The sequence below is a fragment of the Oryzias latipes genome, chromosome 14 (genome assembly GCF_002234675.1).
Source record: "Oryzias latipes chromosome 14, ASM223467v1".
Lineage (NCBI taxonomy): Eukaryota > Metazoa > Chordata > Actinopteri > Beloniformes > Adrianichthyidae > Oryzias > Oryzias latipes.
In genome coordinates, this window is record NC_019872.2 from 12,455,381 (window position 1) to 12,473,251 (window position 17,871).

The following is a 17,871-nucleotide window of genomic DNA, read 5'->3' on the forward strand; positions in this document are numbered from 1 at the left end:
ACTTGGAACTGATGGGTTTTGTTGTTGTTTTTTTGTTATCAGATACTTGGGTAAAATCTCAAGATAACACGGTAAACAAAACTAGATCTTTTTCCTTATAGAGATGACAAACTACAGTTGACCAATTTACCTTGACTAGCAGATTAAATTCCGCATGTCAATGTTTATCACAGTGAATGAAATAGCACTTTTGTTATTGTTAATTTATCATGCACTTGGGAAAACGTTTTGCGCATTGTGAGAATGCGTAACTTTCTGTTTCTGTACTCTTTTGTACACTTTTTAATAAACTCTTCAACTACTTCAACAATTGAACTCATTCAACCATCAAAACTTTAAGCTCTTTTATGAGATAGGTTCTTGAAAGTTTCAACTTTATAACTCAACAATTTTTAACTTAACTTTTATTTTGTTAGCACCATTGAAAATAAATGGTGGAACTTTAAAATTCTCCAAATTCAATTAAAAAGTTTGAGCTATGCAAAAAAGAAAAATTTCAAGAAGTTCAGAGCATTCAATATTTTTTAAACAACTCTGCAGATATTGGAACTTGGGTTTATATTTTTCTTCTTAAAACTCCTTACGGTTTTTACAAAATCCCAGTTTAAGTTTTATGAAAATGTCAGGTCATAACTGGATTTTTAACCCTTGTGCTATCTTAGGCACTTTAACATTGGGAGTTGGGTCATCTAGACCCATGAGACAGTGCACTGAACCTTTTCTCTTCGATGATTTGTGATCCTCACTGGTGTCCATGGATTACAAGAAATCTTCAACTTTATCCACTTTTGTCATGGTAGGGAGAACACGTCAATGTAAGGGTGGGGTCATAGGATAGCACAAGGGATAATGGAAGTCAATGGAGTGTGACATGTTTAGGAGTGGTGAGATCACAGTCTGGAAAGGGGATTTGGAAAAACGTTTTTTCCTAATAAACTGTTATAACTTCAAAACCGAGTCCAGGAAACTAAATATCCCTTTAGTTTCGTAAAATCTCACTCACAAAAATTGTGTAGTAATTGTTTTTCCTAAGAGCACAGAGTCTGAGATAACCCTTACTCCACACCCCCTTTGTCAGATGACCATTTTCGTCCCAAATCTTCATCTTGCGATTGTGAGACCAAAATCGGATTGGAGGCTGTATATTTCTGCAAAAAGGAGGATCTACTAAATATTGACGGCATGTTTCTGTTGGGATGCCCAAATTTACGCACCTGCCTATTTTTGTTTAAGTAATTATTGCAGTTTCTTTAAATCCAATAAACTTCATTTCACTTCTCAAATATCACTGTGTTCATCTGCTATATGATATATTTAACTGAAATTGATGATCCATACAACCAATGATTTATGAAGGAAAATTTTGAAAATTATCAGGGGTACCCAAACTTTCTTATACCACTGTAGATGTTAAGATATGAACATTTGTTTGAAAGGTGTAGAATTTGACCCATTGATTTGTATGGAATCAGCTCAACACCTACTTTATCATTTCCAATTCTTACATTTAACTCACTGATTACTGAAACATGACGTAACTGAAACCATAGGTCCTTTTCAAAGATTAAACAAGAAGTGTCCAGAAGAAATTTAGTCCACCAAAATGTTATTTATTTATAACACAATTAAGCAACCACAAATGCATAATGTTTGGTTTGAAATGCTTTCGAATGCAACTTCATCAAAGACAAAGTAAAACAGTAACAATAAATGTAAAACAGTAACAAAGCGATGAAGCAAATTTTTGAACATTACACTTTTCTATTTTAAATTAGATTTGAATGGAAATCAAACAACAACAACACAAACTAAAAATAATGGCTTCATTTGCCCATTAAAAAATCAAGATAGTAAGTTGCTAAACAAAATGCAAAAAACATAGAAAGCAGTGCAAACACAAATGAAACAAAACTTTTTATAAACTTTATAAGGTTTTCTGTTGCAAATATATCATTAAAATGACAATTTTAGCATTGTGTTTTTCAGGGATTTGCTGCAAACATTACTTTCCGGTCCCAAGAGGCTTGGACGCTAACACTAAAAGGTTGCTGTAGGTTTACTGATCATTGAAAAGCTGCTTCAAAAACAAACGGGCAGAATAAACATGAACAATAGTAATGTTAAGAAGTTGCCTCTTATTTTTCATTCGGGCACATTCTCTTTTGACAGGAACAACAAAGACAGCAACAACGAGAGCAATAATGACGAAGCTGACAGAGGAGTCCTTTTGATGTTTCTGAATGACTCCCTCCATCTACTCCTGTAATCTGCTCACTGACTGCGGTCATGTCAACCTGAGCAGTCTGGTTTCCTTTCTCGCTGGTCATGGTGTTTGGAGATTTTCCTTTAGTGTGGAGATTCTCAATTTCTTTTAGCACAGTAGCTTTAAGGTGGTGGAGCTCCATATACTTAGAAATAGGTATCTCACTGTTTTTAAAACTGTCACTTTGAGTTAAAGGTTCTGTACTTTGGTTTTGTACCCACACTGAGTCCTCTAAAATTGTCTTTTCTTTTTGTAACACAGTTCTTTTAACAAATTGATTGACCAATTTTAATCGTTTTTCCAAATTGTGTCTTATCTCCTGACCTCTGCTCTTCATCTGACGAATCTCCTTCTGATCTATTCTTGTGACCTTCCAGATCTTTCGCAAGTGATCTCTTTTTTCCTCATTCACATGAACATCATTTTTAATACTTTCCCCCTTAGATGAAAAATATTCATCTTTTACTTTAAAGCTAAAAGTATCTTCCCCATACTTTAGTGGATGTTCTGTTTCATGATGCAAAAGATCCTGTTGTACATTTTGAATCTTCACAGGCAACTCTTCAGATTCAGTTTGAACTTTTTTATCACTTTTTATTTTGGCAGGAAATCGCTTTACATGCTGTATAAATTTGTGAAGAGCACCAATTATATATTTCCATGACTCTACATCAATTGTTCTTTCATATACAGACAAAGTATCAACATTTTGTCTGTTAATCTGTAGTAACCAGTCAAACTTTGCTGAGATTAAATCAAAGGTCATTGAGTTATAATGTTTAAGCTTTCTCATGAAGATATACAATGATTCAAACAGCTTCTTGAGTTCATACTCCTCTAAAATTACCTTAAATTGCAGTTCATTCTGCTCTGTTGAAACGAAAAACTCATAATCGTCTCCCTTCATTGCGTTGATTGCTCTGTCCTTTTCAGGAAGAAGGTCCATCATGGCAGCGTCAACCTCTTCTTTCATTTTGTTGGTCCTGTCATTCACAGCATTGAGCTCTTCTCTTTCTGTCTGAACCTGTTTCAGTCTGATTTCAAGTTCTTCTGCTTGTCTTTGGATTTCTTCTTCTTTGCTGGCTCTTTCGGATTGTTGTGTGACGACTGAGTCCAAGACAACGTCAAGTCTTTTTCTTTGGGAGTCAACATGTACCTTGAGTTGCTGAAGTTCTAATCTTTCTCTTTGCATGTCATCCATCAAAGTGTTGGCAGCTTCAGTCTTCCGCTGAAGCTCAATATTTGCATTATCCATCTTGTCCTTTTCCGTCGTCAAATCATTCTCGGCTTGCTTCATGACTTCCCCAAGTTTCTTGCTTTCAGACTTCATGTGTTCCAAGTACAATTTTTCTTCCTTCATTGAGTTGATTGCTCTGTCCAGATCTTGTCTTTCTTGGGTCAGTTCTTCTCTGAGTTTATTAAGATCTCTTCTCTCCATGTCAAACATATTTGTCTTTTCTGTTTCCACTCCATCCCTCTGTTTGTTCACATCTGACATAGCATTCTTTAGGGCTTCCTTTTGAATTTGGAAGTCCTCTCTGTAAAGAGTCATGTTTCGTTTCAGTTCTTCAATGGATTTGACCGTTTCGTCCAAGTCAGAGCCTAATTGAATTGTTTGCTCCATTTTGTTTTGTAATAGGGCCATCGTTTCTTTGAAGTCCCCAGAGATGGTCTTACTGAGGTCCTGAATTTTGGATTCACTGTTTTCTAATGACTTCATTCGGTCCCGGAGTTGTTGTTCTCTTACTTTCAACTCAGATTTTTCACTTTCAATTCTATCCTTTTCAGTTTGTGTCCTTTGTCTCTCATTTTCTATGGCTACCCTCATTTGATTGACTTCTTCCTTTTCACGAAGAAGGTCCATCATGGCAGCGTCAACCTCTTCTTTCATTTTGTTGGTCCTGTCATTCACAGCATTGAGCTCTTCTCTTTCTGTCTGAACCTGTTTCAGTCTGATTTCAAGTTCTTCTGCTTGTCTTTGGATTTCTTCTTCTTTGCTGGCTCTTTCGGATTGTTGTGTGACGACTGAGTCCAAGACAACGTCAAGTCTTTTTCTTTGGGAGTCAACATGTACCTTGAGTTGCTGAAGTTCTAATCTCTCTCTTTGCATGTCCTCCATCAACGTGTTGGCAGCTTCAGTCTTCCTCTGAAGCTCAATGTTTGCATTATCCATCTTGTCCTTTTCCGTCGTCAAATCATTCTCGGCTAGCTTCATGACTTCCCCAAGTTTCTTGCTTTCAGACTTCATGTGTTCCAAGTACAATTTCTTTTCCTTCATTGCGTTGATTGCTCTGTCCAGATCTTGTCTCTCTTGGGTCAGTTTTTCTCTGAGTTTATCAAGATCTCTTCTCTCCATGTCAAACATATTTGTCTTTTCTGTTTCCACTCCATCCCTCTCTTTGATCACATCTGACATAGCATTCTTTAGGGCTTCCTTTTGAATTTGGAAGTCCTCTCTGTAAAGAGACATGTTTCGTTTCAGTTCTTCAATGGATTTGACCGTTTCCTCCAAGTCAGAGCCTAATTGAATTGTTTGCTCCATTTTGTTTTTTAATATGGCCATCTTTTGTTTGAAGTCCCCAGAGATGGTCTTTCTGAGGTCCTGAATTTTGGATTCACTGTTTTCTAATGAATTCATTCGGTCCAGGAGTTGTTGTTCTCTTACTTTCAACTCAGATTTTTTACTTTCAATTCTATCCTTTTCCGTTTGACTCCTTTCTCTCTCATTTTCTACGGCTACCCTCATTTGATTGACTTCTTCCTTTTCACGAAGAAGGTCCATCATGGCAGCGTCAACCTCTTCTTTCATTTTGTTGGTCCTGTCATTCACAGCATTGAGCTCTTCTCTTTCTGTCTGAACCTGTTTCAGTCTGATTTCAAGTTCTTCTGCTTGTCTTTGGATTTCTTCCTCCTTGCTGGCTCTTTCGGATTGTTGTGTGATGACTGAGTCCAAGACAACGTCAAGTCTTTTTCTTTGGGAGTCAACATGTACCTTGAGTTGCTGAAGTTCTAATGTCTCTCTTTGCATGTCCTCCATCAAAGTGTTGGCAGCTTCAGTCTTCCGCTGAAGCTCAATGTTTGCATTATCCATCTTGTCCTTTTCCGTCGTCAAATCATTCTCGGCTTGCTTCATGACTTCCCCAAGTTTCTTGCTTTCAGACTTCATGTGTTCCAAGTACAATTTTTCTTCCTTCATTGCGTTGATTGCTCTGTCCAGATCTTGTCTCTCTTGGGTCAGTTCTTCTCTGAGTTTATCAAGATCTCTTCTCTCCATGTCAAACATATTTGTCTTTTCTGTTTCCACTCCATCCCTCTGTTTGATCACATCTGACATAGCATTCTTTAGGGCTTCCTTTTGAATTTGGAAGTCCTCACTGTAAAGAGTCATGTTTTGCTTCAGTTCTTCAATGGATTTGACCGTTTCCTCCAAGTCAGAGCCTAATTGAATTGTTTGCTCCATTTTGTTTTTTAATATGGCCATCTTTTCTTTGAAGTCCCCAGAGATGGTCTTACTGAGGTCCTGAATTTTGGATTCACTGTTTTCTAATGACTTCATTCGGTCCAGGAGTTGTTGTTCTCTTACTTTCAACTCAGATTTTTCACTTTCAATTCTATCCTTTTCAGTTTGAGTCCTTTGTCTCTCATTTTCTATGGCTACCCTCATTTGATTGACTTCTTCCTTTTCACGAAGAAGGTCCATCATGGCAGCGTCAACCTTTTCTTTCATTTTGTTGGTCCTGTCATTCACAGCATTGAGCTCTTCTCTTTCTGTCTGAACCTGTTTCAGTCTGATTTCAAGTTCTTCTGCTTGTCTTTGGATTTCTTCTTCTTTGTTGGCTCTTTCGGATTGTTGTGTGACGACTGAGTCCAAGACAACGTCAAGTCTTTTTCTTTGGGAGTCAACATGTACCTTGAGTTGCTGAAGTTCTAATCTCTCTCTTTGCATGTCCTCCATCAACGTGTTGGCAGCTTCAGTCTTCCTCTGAAGCTCAATGTTTGCATTATCCATCTTGTCCTTTTCCGTCGTCAAATCATTCTCGGCTAGCTTCATGACTTCCCCAAGTTTCTTGCTTTCAGACTTCATGTGTTCCAAGTACAATTTTTCTTCCTTCATTGCGTTGATTGCTCTGTCCAGATCTTGTCTCTCTTGGGTCAGTTCTTCTCTGAGTTTATCAAGATCTCTTCTCTCCATGTTAAACATATTTGTCTTTTCTGTTTCCATTCCATCCCTCTCTTTGATCACATCTGACATAGCATTCTTTAGGGCTTCCTTTTGAATTTGGAAGTCCTCTCTGTAAAGAGACATGTTTCGTTTCAGTTCTTCAATGGATTTGACCGTTTCCTCTAAGTCAGAGCCTAATTGAATTGTTTGCTCCATTTTGTTTTTTAATATGGCCATCTTTTCTTTGAAGTCCCCAGAGATGGTCTTTCTGAGGTCCTGAATTTTGGATTCACTGTTTTCTAATGAATACATTCGGTCCAGGAGTTGTTGTTCTCTTACTTTCAACTCAGATTTTTTACTTTCAATTCTATCCTTTTCCGTTTGACTCCTTTCTCTCTCATTTTCTACGGCTACCCTCATTTGATTGACTTCTTCCTTTTCACGAAGAAGGTCCATCATGGCAGCGTCAACCTCATCTTTCATTTTGTTGGTCCTGTCATTCACAGCATTGAGCTCTTCTCTTTCTGTCTGAACCTGTTTCAGTCTGATTTCAAGTTCTTCTGCTTGTCTTTGGATTTCTTCTTCTTTGCTGGCTCTTTCGGATTGTTGTGTGACGACTGAGTCCAAGACAACGTCAAGTCTTTTTCTTTGGGAGTCAACATGTACCTTGAGTTGCTGAAGTTCTAATCTCTCTCTTTGCATGTCCTCCATCAACGTGTTGGCAGCTTCAGTCTTCCTCTGAAGCTCAATGTTTGCATTATCCATCTTGTCCTTTTCCGTCGTCAAATCATTCTCGGCTAGCTTCATGACTTCCCCAAGTTTCTTGCTTTCAGACTTCATGTGTTCCAAGTACAATTTTTCTTCCTTCATTGCGTTGATTGCTCTGTCCAGATCTTGTCTCTCTTGGGTCAGTTCTTCTCTGAGTTTATCAAGATCTCTTCTCTCCATGTCAAACATATTTGTCTTTTCTGTTTCCACTCCATCCCTCTCTTTGATCACATCTGACATAGCATTCTTTAGGGCTTCCTTTTGAATTTGGAAGTCCTCTCTGTAAAGAGATATGTTTCGTTTCAGTTCTTCAATGGATTTGACCGTTTCCTCCAAGTCAGAGCCTAATTGAATTGTTTGCTCCATTTTGTTTTTTAATATGGCCATCTTTTGTTTGAAGTCCCCAGAGATGGTCTTTCTGAGGTCCTGAATTTTGGATTCACTGTTTTCTAATGAATTCATTCGGTCCAGGAGTTGTTGTTCTCTTACTTTCAACTCAGATTTTTTACTTTCAATTCTATCCTTTTCCGTTTGACTCCTTTCTCTCTCATTTTCTACGGCTACCCTCATTTGATTGACTTCTTCCTTTTCACGAAGAAGGTCCATCATGGCAGCGTCAACCTCTTCTTTCATTTTGTTGGTCCTGTCATTCACAGCATTGAGCTCTTCTCTTTCTGTCTGAACCTGTTTCAGTCTGATTTCAAGTTCTTCTGCTTGTCTTTGGATTTCTTCCTCCTTGCTGGCTCTTTCGGATTGTTGTGTGATGACTGAGTCCAAGACAACGTCAAGTCTTTTTCTTTGGGAGTCAACATGTACCTTGAGTTGCTGAAGTTCTAATCTCTCTCTTTGCATGTCCTCCATCAAAGTGTTGGCAGCTTCAGTCTTCCGCTGAAGCTCAATGTTTGCATTATCCATCTTGTCCTTTTCCGTCGTCAAATCATTCTCGGCTTGCTTCATGACTTCCCCAAGTTTCTTGCTTTCAGACTTCATGTGTTCCAAGTACAATTTTTCTTCCTTCATTGCGTTGATTGCTCTGTCCAGATCTTGTCTCTCTTGGGTCAGTTCTTCTCTGAGTTTATCAAGATCTCTTCTCTCCATGTCAAACATATTTGTCTTTTCTGTTTCCACTCCATCCCTCTGTTTGATCACATCTGACATAGCATTCTTTAGGGCTTCCTTTTGAATTTGGAAGTCCTCACTGTAAAGAGTCATGTTTTGCTTCAGTTCTTCAATGGATTTGACCGTTTCGTCCAAGTCAGAGCCTAATTGAATTGTTTGCTCCATTTTGTTTTTTAATATGGCCATCTTTTGTTTGAAGTCCCCAGAGATGGTCTTACTGAGGTCCTGAATTTTGGATTCACTGTTTTCTAATGACTTCATTCGGTCCAGGAGTTGTTGTTCTCTTACTTTCAACTCAGATTTTTCACTTTCAATTCTATCCTTTTCAGTTTGAGTCCTTTGTCTCTCATTTTCTATGGCTACCCTCATTTGATTGACTTCTTCCTTTTCACGAAGAAGGTCCATCATGGCAGCGTCAACCTCTTCTTTCATTTTGTTGGTCCTGTCATTCACAGCATTGAGCTCTTCTCTTTCTGTCTGAACCTGTTTCAGTCTGATTTCAAGTTCTTCTGCTTGTCTTTGGATTTCTTCTTCCTTGCTGGCTCTTTCGGATTGTTGTGTGACGACTGAGTCCAAGACAACGTCAAGTCTTTTTCTTTGGGAGTCAACATGTACCTTGAGTTGCTGAAGTTCTAATCTCTCTCTTTGCATGTCCTCCATCAACGTGTTGGCAGCTTCAGTCTTCCGCTGAAGCTCAATGTTTGCATTATCCATCTTGTCCTTTTCCGTCGTCAAATCATTCTCGGCTAGCTTCATGACTTCCCCAAGTTTCTTGCTTTCAGACTTCATGTGTTCCAAGTACAATTTTTCTTCCTTCATTGCGTTGATTGCTCTGTCCAGATCTTGTCTCTCTTGGGTCAGTTCTTCTCTGAGTTTATCAAGATCTCTTCTCTCCATGTCAAACATATTTGTCTTTTCTGTTTCCACTCCATCCCTCTGTTTGATCACATCTGACATAGCATTCTTTAGGGCTTCCTTTTGAATTTGGAAGTCCTCACTGTAAAGAGTCATGTTTTGCTTCAGTTCTTCAATGGATTTGACCGTTTCGTCCAAGTCAGAGCCTAATTGAATTGTTTGCTCCATTTTGTTTTTTAATATGGCCATCTTTTGTTTGAAGTCCCCAGAGATGGTCTTTCTGAGGTCCTGAATTTTGGATTCACTGTTTTCTAATGAATTCATTCGGTCCAGGAGTTGTTGTTCTCTTACTTTCAACTCAGATTTTTTACTTTCAATTCTATCCTTTTCCGTTTGACTCCTTTCTCTCTCATTTTCTACGGCTACCCTCATTTGATTGACTTCTTCCTTTTCACGAAGAAGGTCCATCATGGCAGCGTCAACCTCTTCTTTCATTTTGTTGGTCCTGTCATTCACAGCATTGAGCTCTTCTCTTTCTGTCTGAACCTGTTTCAGTCTGATTTCAAGTTCTTCTGCTTGTCTTTGGATTTCTTCTTCCTTGCTGGCTCTTTCGGATTGTTGTGTGACGACTGAGTCCAAGACAACGTCAAGTCTTTTTCTTTGGGAGTCAACATGTACCTTGAGTTGCTGAAGTTCTAATCTCTCTCTTTGCATGTCCTCCATCAACGTGTTGGCAGCTTCAGTCTTCCGCTGAAGCTCAATGTTTGCATTATCCATCTTGTCCTTTTCCGTCGTCAAATCATTCTCGGCTAGCTTCATGACTTCCCCAAGTTTCTTGCTTTCAGACTTCATGTGTTCCAAGTACAATTTTTCTTCCTTCATTGCGTTGATTGCTCTGTCCAGATCTTGTCTCTCTTGGGTCAGTTCTTCTCTGAGTTTATCAAGATCTCTTCTCTCCATGTCAAACATATTTGTCTTTTCTGTTTCCACTCCATCCCTCTGTTTGATCACATCTGACATAGCATTCTTTAGGGCTTCCTTTTGAATTTGGAAGTCCTCACTGTAAAGAGTCATGTTTTGCTTCAGTTCTTCAATGGATTTGACCGTTTCCTCCAAGTCAGAGCCTAATTGAATTGTTTGCTCCATTTTGTTTTTTAATATGGCCATCTTTTGTTTGAAGTCCCCAGAGATGGTCTTTCTGAGGTCCTGAATTTTGGATTCACTGTTTTCTAATGACTTCATTCGGTCCAGGAGTTGTTGTTCTCTTACTTTCAACTCAGATTTTTCACTTTCAATTCTATCCTTTTCCGTTTGACTCCTTTCTCTCTCATTTTCTATGGCTACCCTCATTTGATTGACTTCTTCCTTTTCACGAAGAAGGTCCATCATGGCAGCGTCAACCTCTTCTTTCATTTTGTTGGTCCTGTCATTCACAGCATTGAGCTCTTCTCTTTCTGTCTGAACCTGTTTCAGTCTGATTTCAAGTTCTTCTGCTTGTCTTTGGATTTCTTCTTCCTTGCTGGCTCTTTCGGATTGTTGTGTGACGACTGAGTCCAAGACAACGTCAAGTCTTTTTCTTTGGGAGTCAACATGTACCTTGAGTTGCTGAAGTTCTAATCTCTCTCTTTGCATGTCCTCCATCAACGTGTTGGCAGCTTCAGTCTTCCGCTGAAGCTCAATGTTTGCATTATCCATCTTGTCCTTTTCCGTCGTCAAATCATTCTCGGCTAGCTTCATGACTTCCCCAAGTTTCTTGCTTTCAGACTTCATGTGTTCCAAGTACAATTTTTCTTCCTTCATTGCGTTGATTGCTCTGTCCAGATCTTGTCTCTCTTGGGTCAGTTCTTCTCTGAGTTTATCAAGATCTCTTCTCTCCATGTCAAACATATTTGTCTTTTCTGTTTCCACTCCATCCCTCTGTTTGATCACATCTGACATAGCATTCTTTAGGGCTTCCTTTTGAATTTGGAAGTCCTCTCTGTAAAGAGACATGTTTCGTTTCAGTTCTTCAATGGATTTGACCGTTTCGTCCAAGTCAGAGCCTAATTGAATTGTTTGCTCCATTTTGTTTTTTAATATGGCCATCTTTTGTTTGAAGTCCCCAGAGATGGTCTTTCTGAGGTCCTGAATTTTGGATTCACTGTTTTCTAATGAATTCATTCGGTCCAGGAGTTGTTGTTCTCTTACTTTCAACTCAGATTTTTACTTTCAATTCTATCCTTTTCAGTTTGAGTCCTTTCTCTCTCATTTTCTATGGCTACCCTCATTTGATTGACTTCTTCCTTTTCACGAAGAAGGTCCATCATGGCAGCGTCAACCTCTTCTTTCATTTTGTTGGTCCTGTCATTCACAGCATTGAGCTCTTCTCTTTCTGTCTGAACCTGTTTCAGTCTGATTTCAAGTTCTTCTGCTTGTCTTTGGATTTCTTCTTCCTTGCTGGCTCTTTCGGATTGTTGTGTGACGACTGAGTCCAAGACAACGTCAAGTCTTTTTCTTTGGGAGTCAACATGTACCTTGAGTTGCTGAAGTTCTAATCTCTCTCTTTGCATGTCCTCCATCAAAGTGTTGGCAGCTTCAGTCTTCCGCTGAAGCTCAATGTTTGCATTATCCATCTTGTCCTTTTCCGTCGTCAAATCATTCTCGGCTAGCTTCATGACTTCCCCAAGTTTCTTGCTTTCAGACTTCATGTGTTCCAAGTACAATTTTTCTTCCTTCATTGCGTTGATTGCTCTGTCCAGATCTTGTCTCTCTTGGGTCAGTTCTTCTCTGAGTTTATCAAGATCTCTTCTCTCCATGTCAAACATATTTGTCTTTTCTGTTTCCACTCCATCCCTCTGTTTGATCACATCTGACATAGCATTCTTTAGGGCTTCCTTTTGAATTTGGAAGTCCTCACTGTAAAGAGTCATGTTTTGCTTCAGTTCTTCAATGGATTTGACCGTTTCCTCCAAGTCAGAGCCTAATTGAATTGTTTGCTCCATTTTGTTTTTTAATATGGCCATCTTTTGTTTGAAGTCCCCAGAGATGGTCTTTCTGAGGTCCTGAATTTTGGATTCACTGTTTTCTAATGAATACATTCGGTCCAGGAGTTGTTGTTCTCTTACTTTCAACTCAGATTTTTTACTTTCAATTCTATCCTTTTCCGTTTGACTCCTTTCTCTCTCATTTTCTACGGCTACCCTCATTTGATTGACTTCTTCCTTTTCACGAAGAAGGTCCATCATGGCAGCGTCAACCTCTTCTTTCATTTTGTTGGTCCTGTCATTCACAGCATTGAGCTCTTCTCTTTCTGTCTGAACCTGTTTCAGTCTGATTTCAAGTTCTTCTGCTTGTCTTTGGATTTCTTCCTCCTTGCTGGCTCTTTCGGATTGTTGTGTGAGACTGAGTCCAAGACAACGTCAAGTCTTTTTCTTTGGGAGTCAACATGTACCTTGAGTTGCTGAAGTTCTAATCTCTCTCTTTGCATGTCCTCCATCAAAGTGTTGGCAGCTTCAGTCTTCCGCTGAAGCTCAATGTTTGCATTATCCATCTTGTCCTTTTCCGTCGTCAAATCATTCTCGGCTAGCTTCATGACTTCCCCAAGTTTCTTGCTTTCAGACTTCATGTGTTCCAAGTACAATTTTTCTTCCTTCATTGCGTTGATTGCTCTGTCCAGATCTTGTCTCTCTTGGGTCAGTTCTTCTCTGAGTTTATCAAGATCTCTTCTCTCCATGTCAAACATATTTGTCTTTTCTGTTTCCACTCCATCCCTCTGTTTGATCACATCTGACATAGCATTCTTTAGGGCTTCCTTTTGAATTTGGAAGTCCTCTCTGTAAAGAGACATGTTTCGTTTCAGTTCTTCAATGGATTTGACCGTTTCTCCAAGTCAGAGCCTAATTGAATTGTTTGCTCCATTTTGTTTTTTAATATGGCCATCTTTTGTTTGAAGTCCCCAGAGATGGTCTTTCTGAGGTCCTGAATTTTGGATTCACTGTTTTCTAATGAATTCATTCGGTCCAGGAGTTGTTGTTCTCTTACTTTCAACTCAGATTTTTACTTTCAATTCTATCCTTTTCAGTTTGACTCCTTTCTCTCTCATTTTCTATGGCTACCCTCATTTGATTGACTTCTTCCTTTTCACGAAGAAGGTCCATCATGGCAGCGTCAACCTCTTCTTTCATTTTGTTGGTCCTGTCATTCACAGCATTGAGCTCTTCTCTTTCTGTCTGAACCTGTTTCAGTCTGATTTCAAGTTCTTCTGCTTGTCTTTGGATTTCTTCCTCCTTGCTGGCTCTTTCGGATTGTTGTGTGATGACTGAGTCCAAGACAACGTCAAGTCTTTTTCTTTGGGAGTCAACATGTACCTTGAGTTGCTGAAGTTCTAATCTCTCTCTTTGCATGTCCTCCATCAAAGTGTTGGCAGCTTCAGTCTTCCGCTGAAGCTCAATGTTTGCATTATCCATCTTGTCCTTTTCCGTCGTCAAATCATTCTCGGCTAGCTTCATGACTTCCCCAAGTTTCTTGCTTTCAGACTTCATGTGTTCCAAGTACAATTTTTCTTCCTTCATTGCGTTGATTGCTCTGTCCAGATCTTGTCTCTCTTGGGTCAGTTCTTCTCTGAGTTTATCAAGATCTCTTCTCTCCATGTCAAACATATTTGTCTTTTCTGTTTCCACTCCATCCCTCTGTTTGATCACATCTGACATAGCATTCTTTAGGGCTTCCTTTTGAATTTGGAAGTCCTCACTGTAAAGAGTCATGTTTTGCTTCAGTTCTTCAATGGATTTGACCGTTTCTCCAAGTCAGAGCCTAATTGAATTGTTTGCTCCATTTTGTTTTTTAATATGGCCATCTTTTGTTTGAAGTCCCCAGAGATGGTCTTTCTGAGGTCCTGAATTTTGGATTCACTGTTTTCTAATGATTCATTCGGTCCAGGAGTTGTTGTTCTCTTACTTTCAACTCAGATTTTTCACTTTCAATTCTATCCTTTTCAGTTTGAGTCCTTTTCTCTCATTTTCTATGGCTACCCTCATTTGATTGACTTCTTCCTTTTCACGAAGAAGGTCCATCATGGCAGCGTCAACCTCTTCTTTCATTTTGTTGGTCCTGTCATTCACAGCATTGAGCTCTTCTCTTTCTGTCTGAACCTGTTTCAGTCTGATTTCAAGTTCTTCTGCTTGTCTTTGGATTTCTTCTCTTGCTGGCTCTTTCGGATTGTTGTGTGACGACTGAGTCCAAGACAACGTCAAGTCTTTTTCTTTGGGAGTCAACATGTACCTTGAGTTGCTGAAGTTCTAATCTCTCTCTTTGCATGTCCTCCATCAAGTGTTGGCAGCTTCAGTCTTCCGCTGAAGCTCAATGTTTGCATTATCCATCTTGTCCTTTTCCGTCGTCAAATCATTCTCGGCTAGCTTCATGACTTCCCCAAGTTTCTTGCTTTCAGACTTCATGTGTTCCAAGTACAATTTTCTTCCTTCATTGCGTTGATTGCTCTGTCCAGATCTTGTCTCTCTTGGGTCAGTTCTTCTCTGAGTTTATCAAGATCTCTTCTCTCCATGTCAAACATATTTGTCTTTTCTGTTTCCACTCCATCCCTCTTTTGATCACATCTGACATAGCATTCTTTAGGGCTTCCTTTTGAATTTGAAGTCCTCCTGTAAAGAGACATGTTTCGTTTCAGTTCTTCAATGGATTTGACCGTTTCTCCAAGTCAGAGCCTAATTGAATTGTTTGCTCCATTTTGTTTTTTAATATGGCCATCTTTTGTTTGAAGTCCCCAGAGATGGTCTTTCTGAGGTCCTGAATTTTGGATTCACTGTTTTCTAATGACTTCATTCGGTCCAGGAGTTGTTGTTCTCTTACTTTCAACTCAGATTTTTCACTTTCAATTCTATCCTTTTCCGTTTGACTCCTTTCTCTCTCATTTTCTATGGCTACCCTCATTTGATTGACTTCTTCCTTTTCACGAAGAAGGTCCATCATGGCAGCGTCAACCTCTTCTTTCATTTTGTTGGTCCTGTCATTCACAGCATTGAGCTCTTCTCTTTCTGTCTGAACCTGTTTCAGTCTGATTTCAAGTTCTTCTGCTTGTCTTTGGATTTCTTCTTCCTTGCTGGCTCTTTCGGATTGTTGTGTGACGACTGAGTCCAAGACAACGTCAAGTCTTTTCTTTGGGAGTCAACATGTACCTTGAGTTGCTGAAGTTCTAATCTCTCTCTTTGCATGTCCTCCATCAACGTGTTGGCAGCTTCAGTCTTCCGCTGAAGCTCAATGTTTGCATTATCCATCTTGTCCTTTTCCGTCGTCAAATCATTCTCGGCTAGCTTCATGACTTCCCCAAGTTTCTTGCTTTCAGACTTCATGTGTTCCAAGTACAATTTTTCTTCCTTCATTGCGTTGATTGCTCTGTCCAGATCTTGTCTCTCTTGGGTCAGTTCTTCTCTGAGTTTATCAAGATCTCTTCTCTCCATGTAAACATATTTGTCTTTTCTGTTTCCACTCCATCCCTCTCTTTGATCACATCTGACATAGCATTCTTTAGGGCTTCCTTTTGAATTTGGAAGTCCTCTCTGTAAAGAGACATGTTTCGTTTCAGTTCTTCAATGGATTTGACCGTTTCCTCCAAGTCAGAGCCTAATTGAATTGTTTGCTCCATTTTGTTTTTTAATATGGCCATCTTTTGTTTGAAGTCCCCAGAGATGGTCTTTCTGAGGTCCTGAATTTTGGATTCACTGTTTTCTAATGATTCATTCGGTCCAGGAGTTGTTGTTCTCTTACTTTCAACTCAGATTTTTACTTTCAATTCTATCCTTTTCGTTTGACTCCTTTTCTCTCATTTTCTACGGCTACCCTCATTTGATTGACTTCTTCCTTTTCACGAAGAAGGTCCATCATGGCAGCGTCAACCTCTTCTTTCATTTTGTTGGTCCTGTCATTCACAGCATTGAGCTCTTCTCTTTCTGTCTGAACCTGTTTCAGTCTGATTTCAAGTTCTTCTGCTTGTCTTTGGATTTCTTCTTCCTTGCTGGCTCTTTCGGATTGTTGTGTGACGACTGAGTCCAAGACAACGTCAAGTCTTTTTCTTTGGGAGTCAACATGTACCTTGAGTTGCTGAAGTTCTAATCTCTCTCTTTGCATGTCCTCCATCAACGTGTTGGCAGCTTCAGTCTTCCGCTGAAGCTCAATGTTTGCATTATCCATCTTTCCTTTTCCGTCGTCAAATCATTCTCGGCTAGCTTCATGACTTCCCCAAGTTTCTTGCTTTCAGACTTCATGTGTTCCAAGTACAATTTTTCTTCCTTCATTGCGTTGATTGCTCTGTCCAGATCTTGTCTCTCTTGGGTCAGTTCTTCTCTGAGTTTATCAAGATCTCTTCTCTCCATGTCAAACATATTTGTCTTTTCTGTTTCCACTCCATCCCTCTGTTTGATCAATCTGACATAGCATTCTTTAGGGCTTCCTTTGAATTTGGAAGTCCTCACTGTAAAGAGTCATGTTTTGTTTCAGTTCTTCAATGGATTTGACCGTTTCTCCAAGTCAGAGCCTAATTGAATTGTTTGCTCCATTTTGTTTTTTAATATGGCCATCTTTTGTTTGAAGTCCCCAGAGATGGTCTTTCTGAGGTCCTGAATTTTGGATTCACTGTTTTCTAATGAATTCATTCGGTCCAGGAGTTGTTGTTCTCTTACTTTCAACTCAGATTTTTTCACTTTCAATTCTATCCTTTTCAGTTTGAGTCCTTTGTCTCTCATTTTCTATGGCTACCCTCATTTGATTGACTTCTTCCTTTTCACGAAGAAGGTCCATCATGCAGCGTCAACCTCTTCTTTCATTTTGTTGGTCCTGTCATTCACAGCATGAGCTCTTCTCTTTCTGTCTGAACCTGTTTCAGTCTGATTTCAAGTTCTTCTGCTTGTCTTTGGATTTCTTCTCCTTGCTGGCTCTTTCGGATTTTTGTGTGACGACTGAGTCCAAGACAACGTCAAGTCTTTTTCTTTGGAGTCAACATGTACCTTGAGTTTGCTGAAGTTCTAATCTCTCTCTTTGCATGTCCTCCATCAAGTGTTGGCGCTTCAGTCTTCCGCTGAAGCTCAATGTTTGCATTATCCATCTTGTCCTTTTCCGTCGTCAAATCATTCTCGGCTAGCTTCATGACTTCCCCAAGTTTCTTGCTTTCAGACTTCATGTGTTCCAAGTACAATTTTTTTCCTTCATTGCGTTGATTGCTCTGTCCAGATCTTGTCTCTCTTGGGTCAGTTCTTCTCTGAGTTTATCAAGATCTCTTCTCTCCATGTCAAACATATTTGTCTTTTCTGTTTCCACTCCATCCCTCTGTTTGATCACATCTGACATAGCATTCTTTAGGGCTTCCTTTTGAATTTGGAAGTCCTCACTGTAAAGAGTCATGTTTGTTCAGTTCTTCAATGGATTTGACCGTTTCTCCAAGTCAGAGCCTAATTGAATTGTTTGCTCCATTTTGTTTTTTAATATGGCCATCTTTTGTTTGAAGTCCCCAGAGATGGTCTTCTGAGGTCCTGAATTTTGGATTCACTGTTTTCTAATGAATTCATTCGGTCCAGGAGTTGTTGTTCTCTTACTTTCAACTCAGATTTTTTACTTTCAATTCTATCCTTTTCGTTTGATCCTTTCTCTCTCATTTTCTAGGCTACCCTCATTTGATTGACTTCTTCCTTTTCACGAAGAAGGTCCATCATGGCAGCGT

At 39.3% G+C, this 17,871-nt stretch overlaps 3 protein-coding genes across 3 annotated transcripts; all 3 read right to left on the reverse strand.

Annotated features, from left to right (window-relative positions):
* Positions 1–1,762: 1,762 nt before the first annotated feature.
* LOC111946290 (trichohyalin-like) lies at positions 1,763–11,351 on the reverse strand. Its single transcript, XM_023962411.1, has 2 exons — positions 4,560–11,351; positions 1,763–3,188 (listed from the first exon to the last, which is right to left on the reverse strand). The coding sequence occupies exons 1-2, from the start codon at positions 11,325–11,327 to the stop codon at positions 2,136–2,138; spliced, it is 7,821 nt and encodes a 2,606-aa protein (XP_023818179.1). The 5' UTR covers positions 11,328–11,351; the 3' UTR covers positions 1,763–2,135.
* LOC111948632 (putative leucine-rich repeat-containing protein DDB_G0290503) lies at positions 11,069–12,465 on the reverse strand. Its single transcript, XM_023962415.1, has one exon. It carries the CDS (start codon positions 12,413–12,415, stop codon positions 11,357–11,359), a length of 1,059 nt encoding a protein of 352 aa, XP_023818183.1. The 5' UTR covers positions 12,416–12,465; the 3' UTR covers positions 11,069–11,356.
* Positions 12,466–12,895: 430 nt separating this feature from the next.
* On the reverse strand, positions 12,896–14,065 carry LOC111948633 (myosin-16-like). Its single transcript, XM_023962416.1, has one exon. The coding sequence runs from the start codon at positions 13,907–13,909 to the stop codon at positions 13,190–13,192; it is 720 nt and encodes a 239-aa protein (XP_023818184.1). The 5' UTR covers positions 13,910–14,065; the 3' UTR covers positions 12,896–13,189.
* Between the last annotated feature and the right edge of the window lie 3,806 nt (positions 14,066–17,871).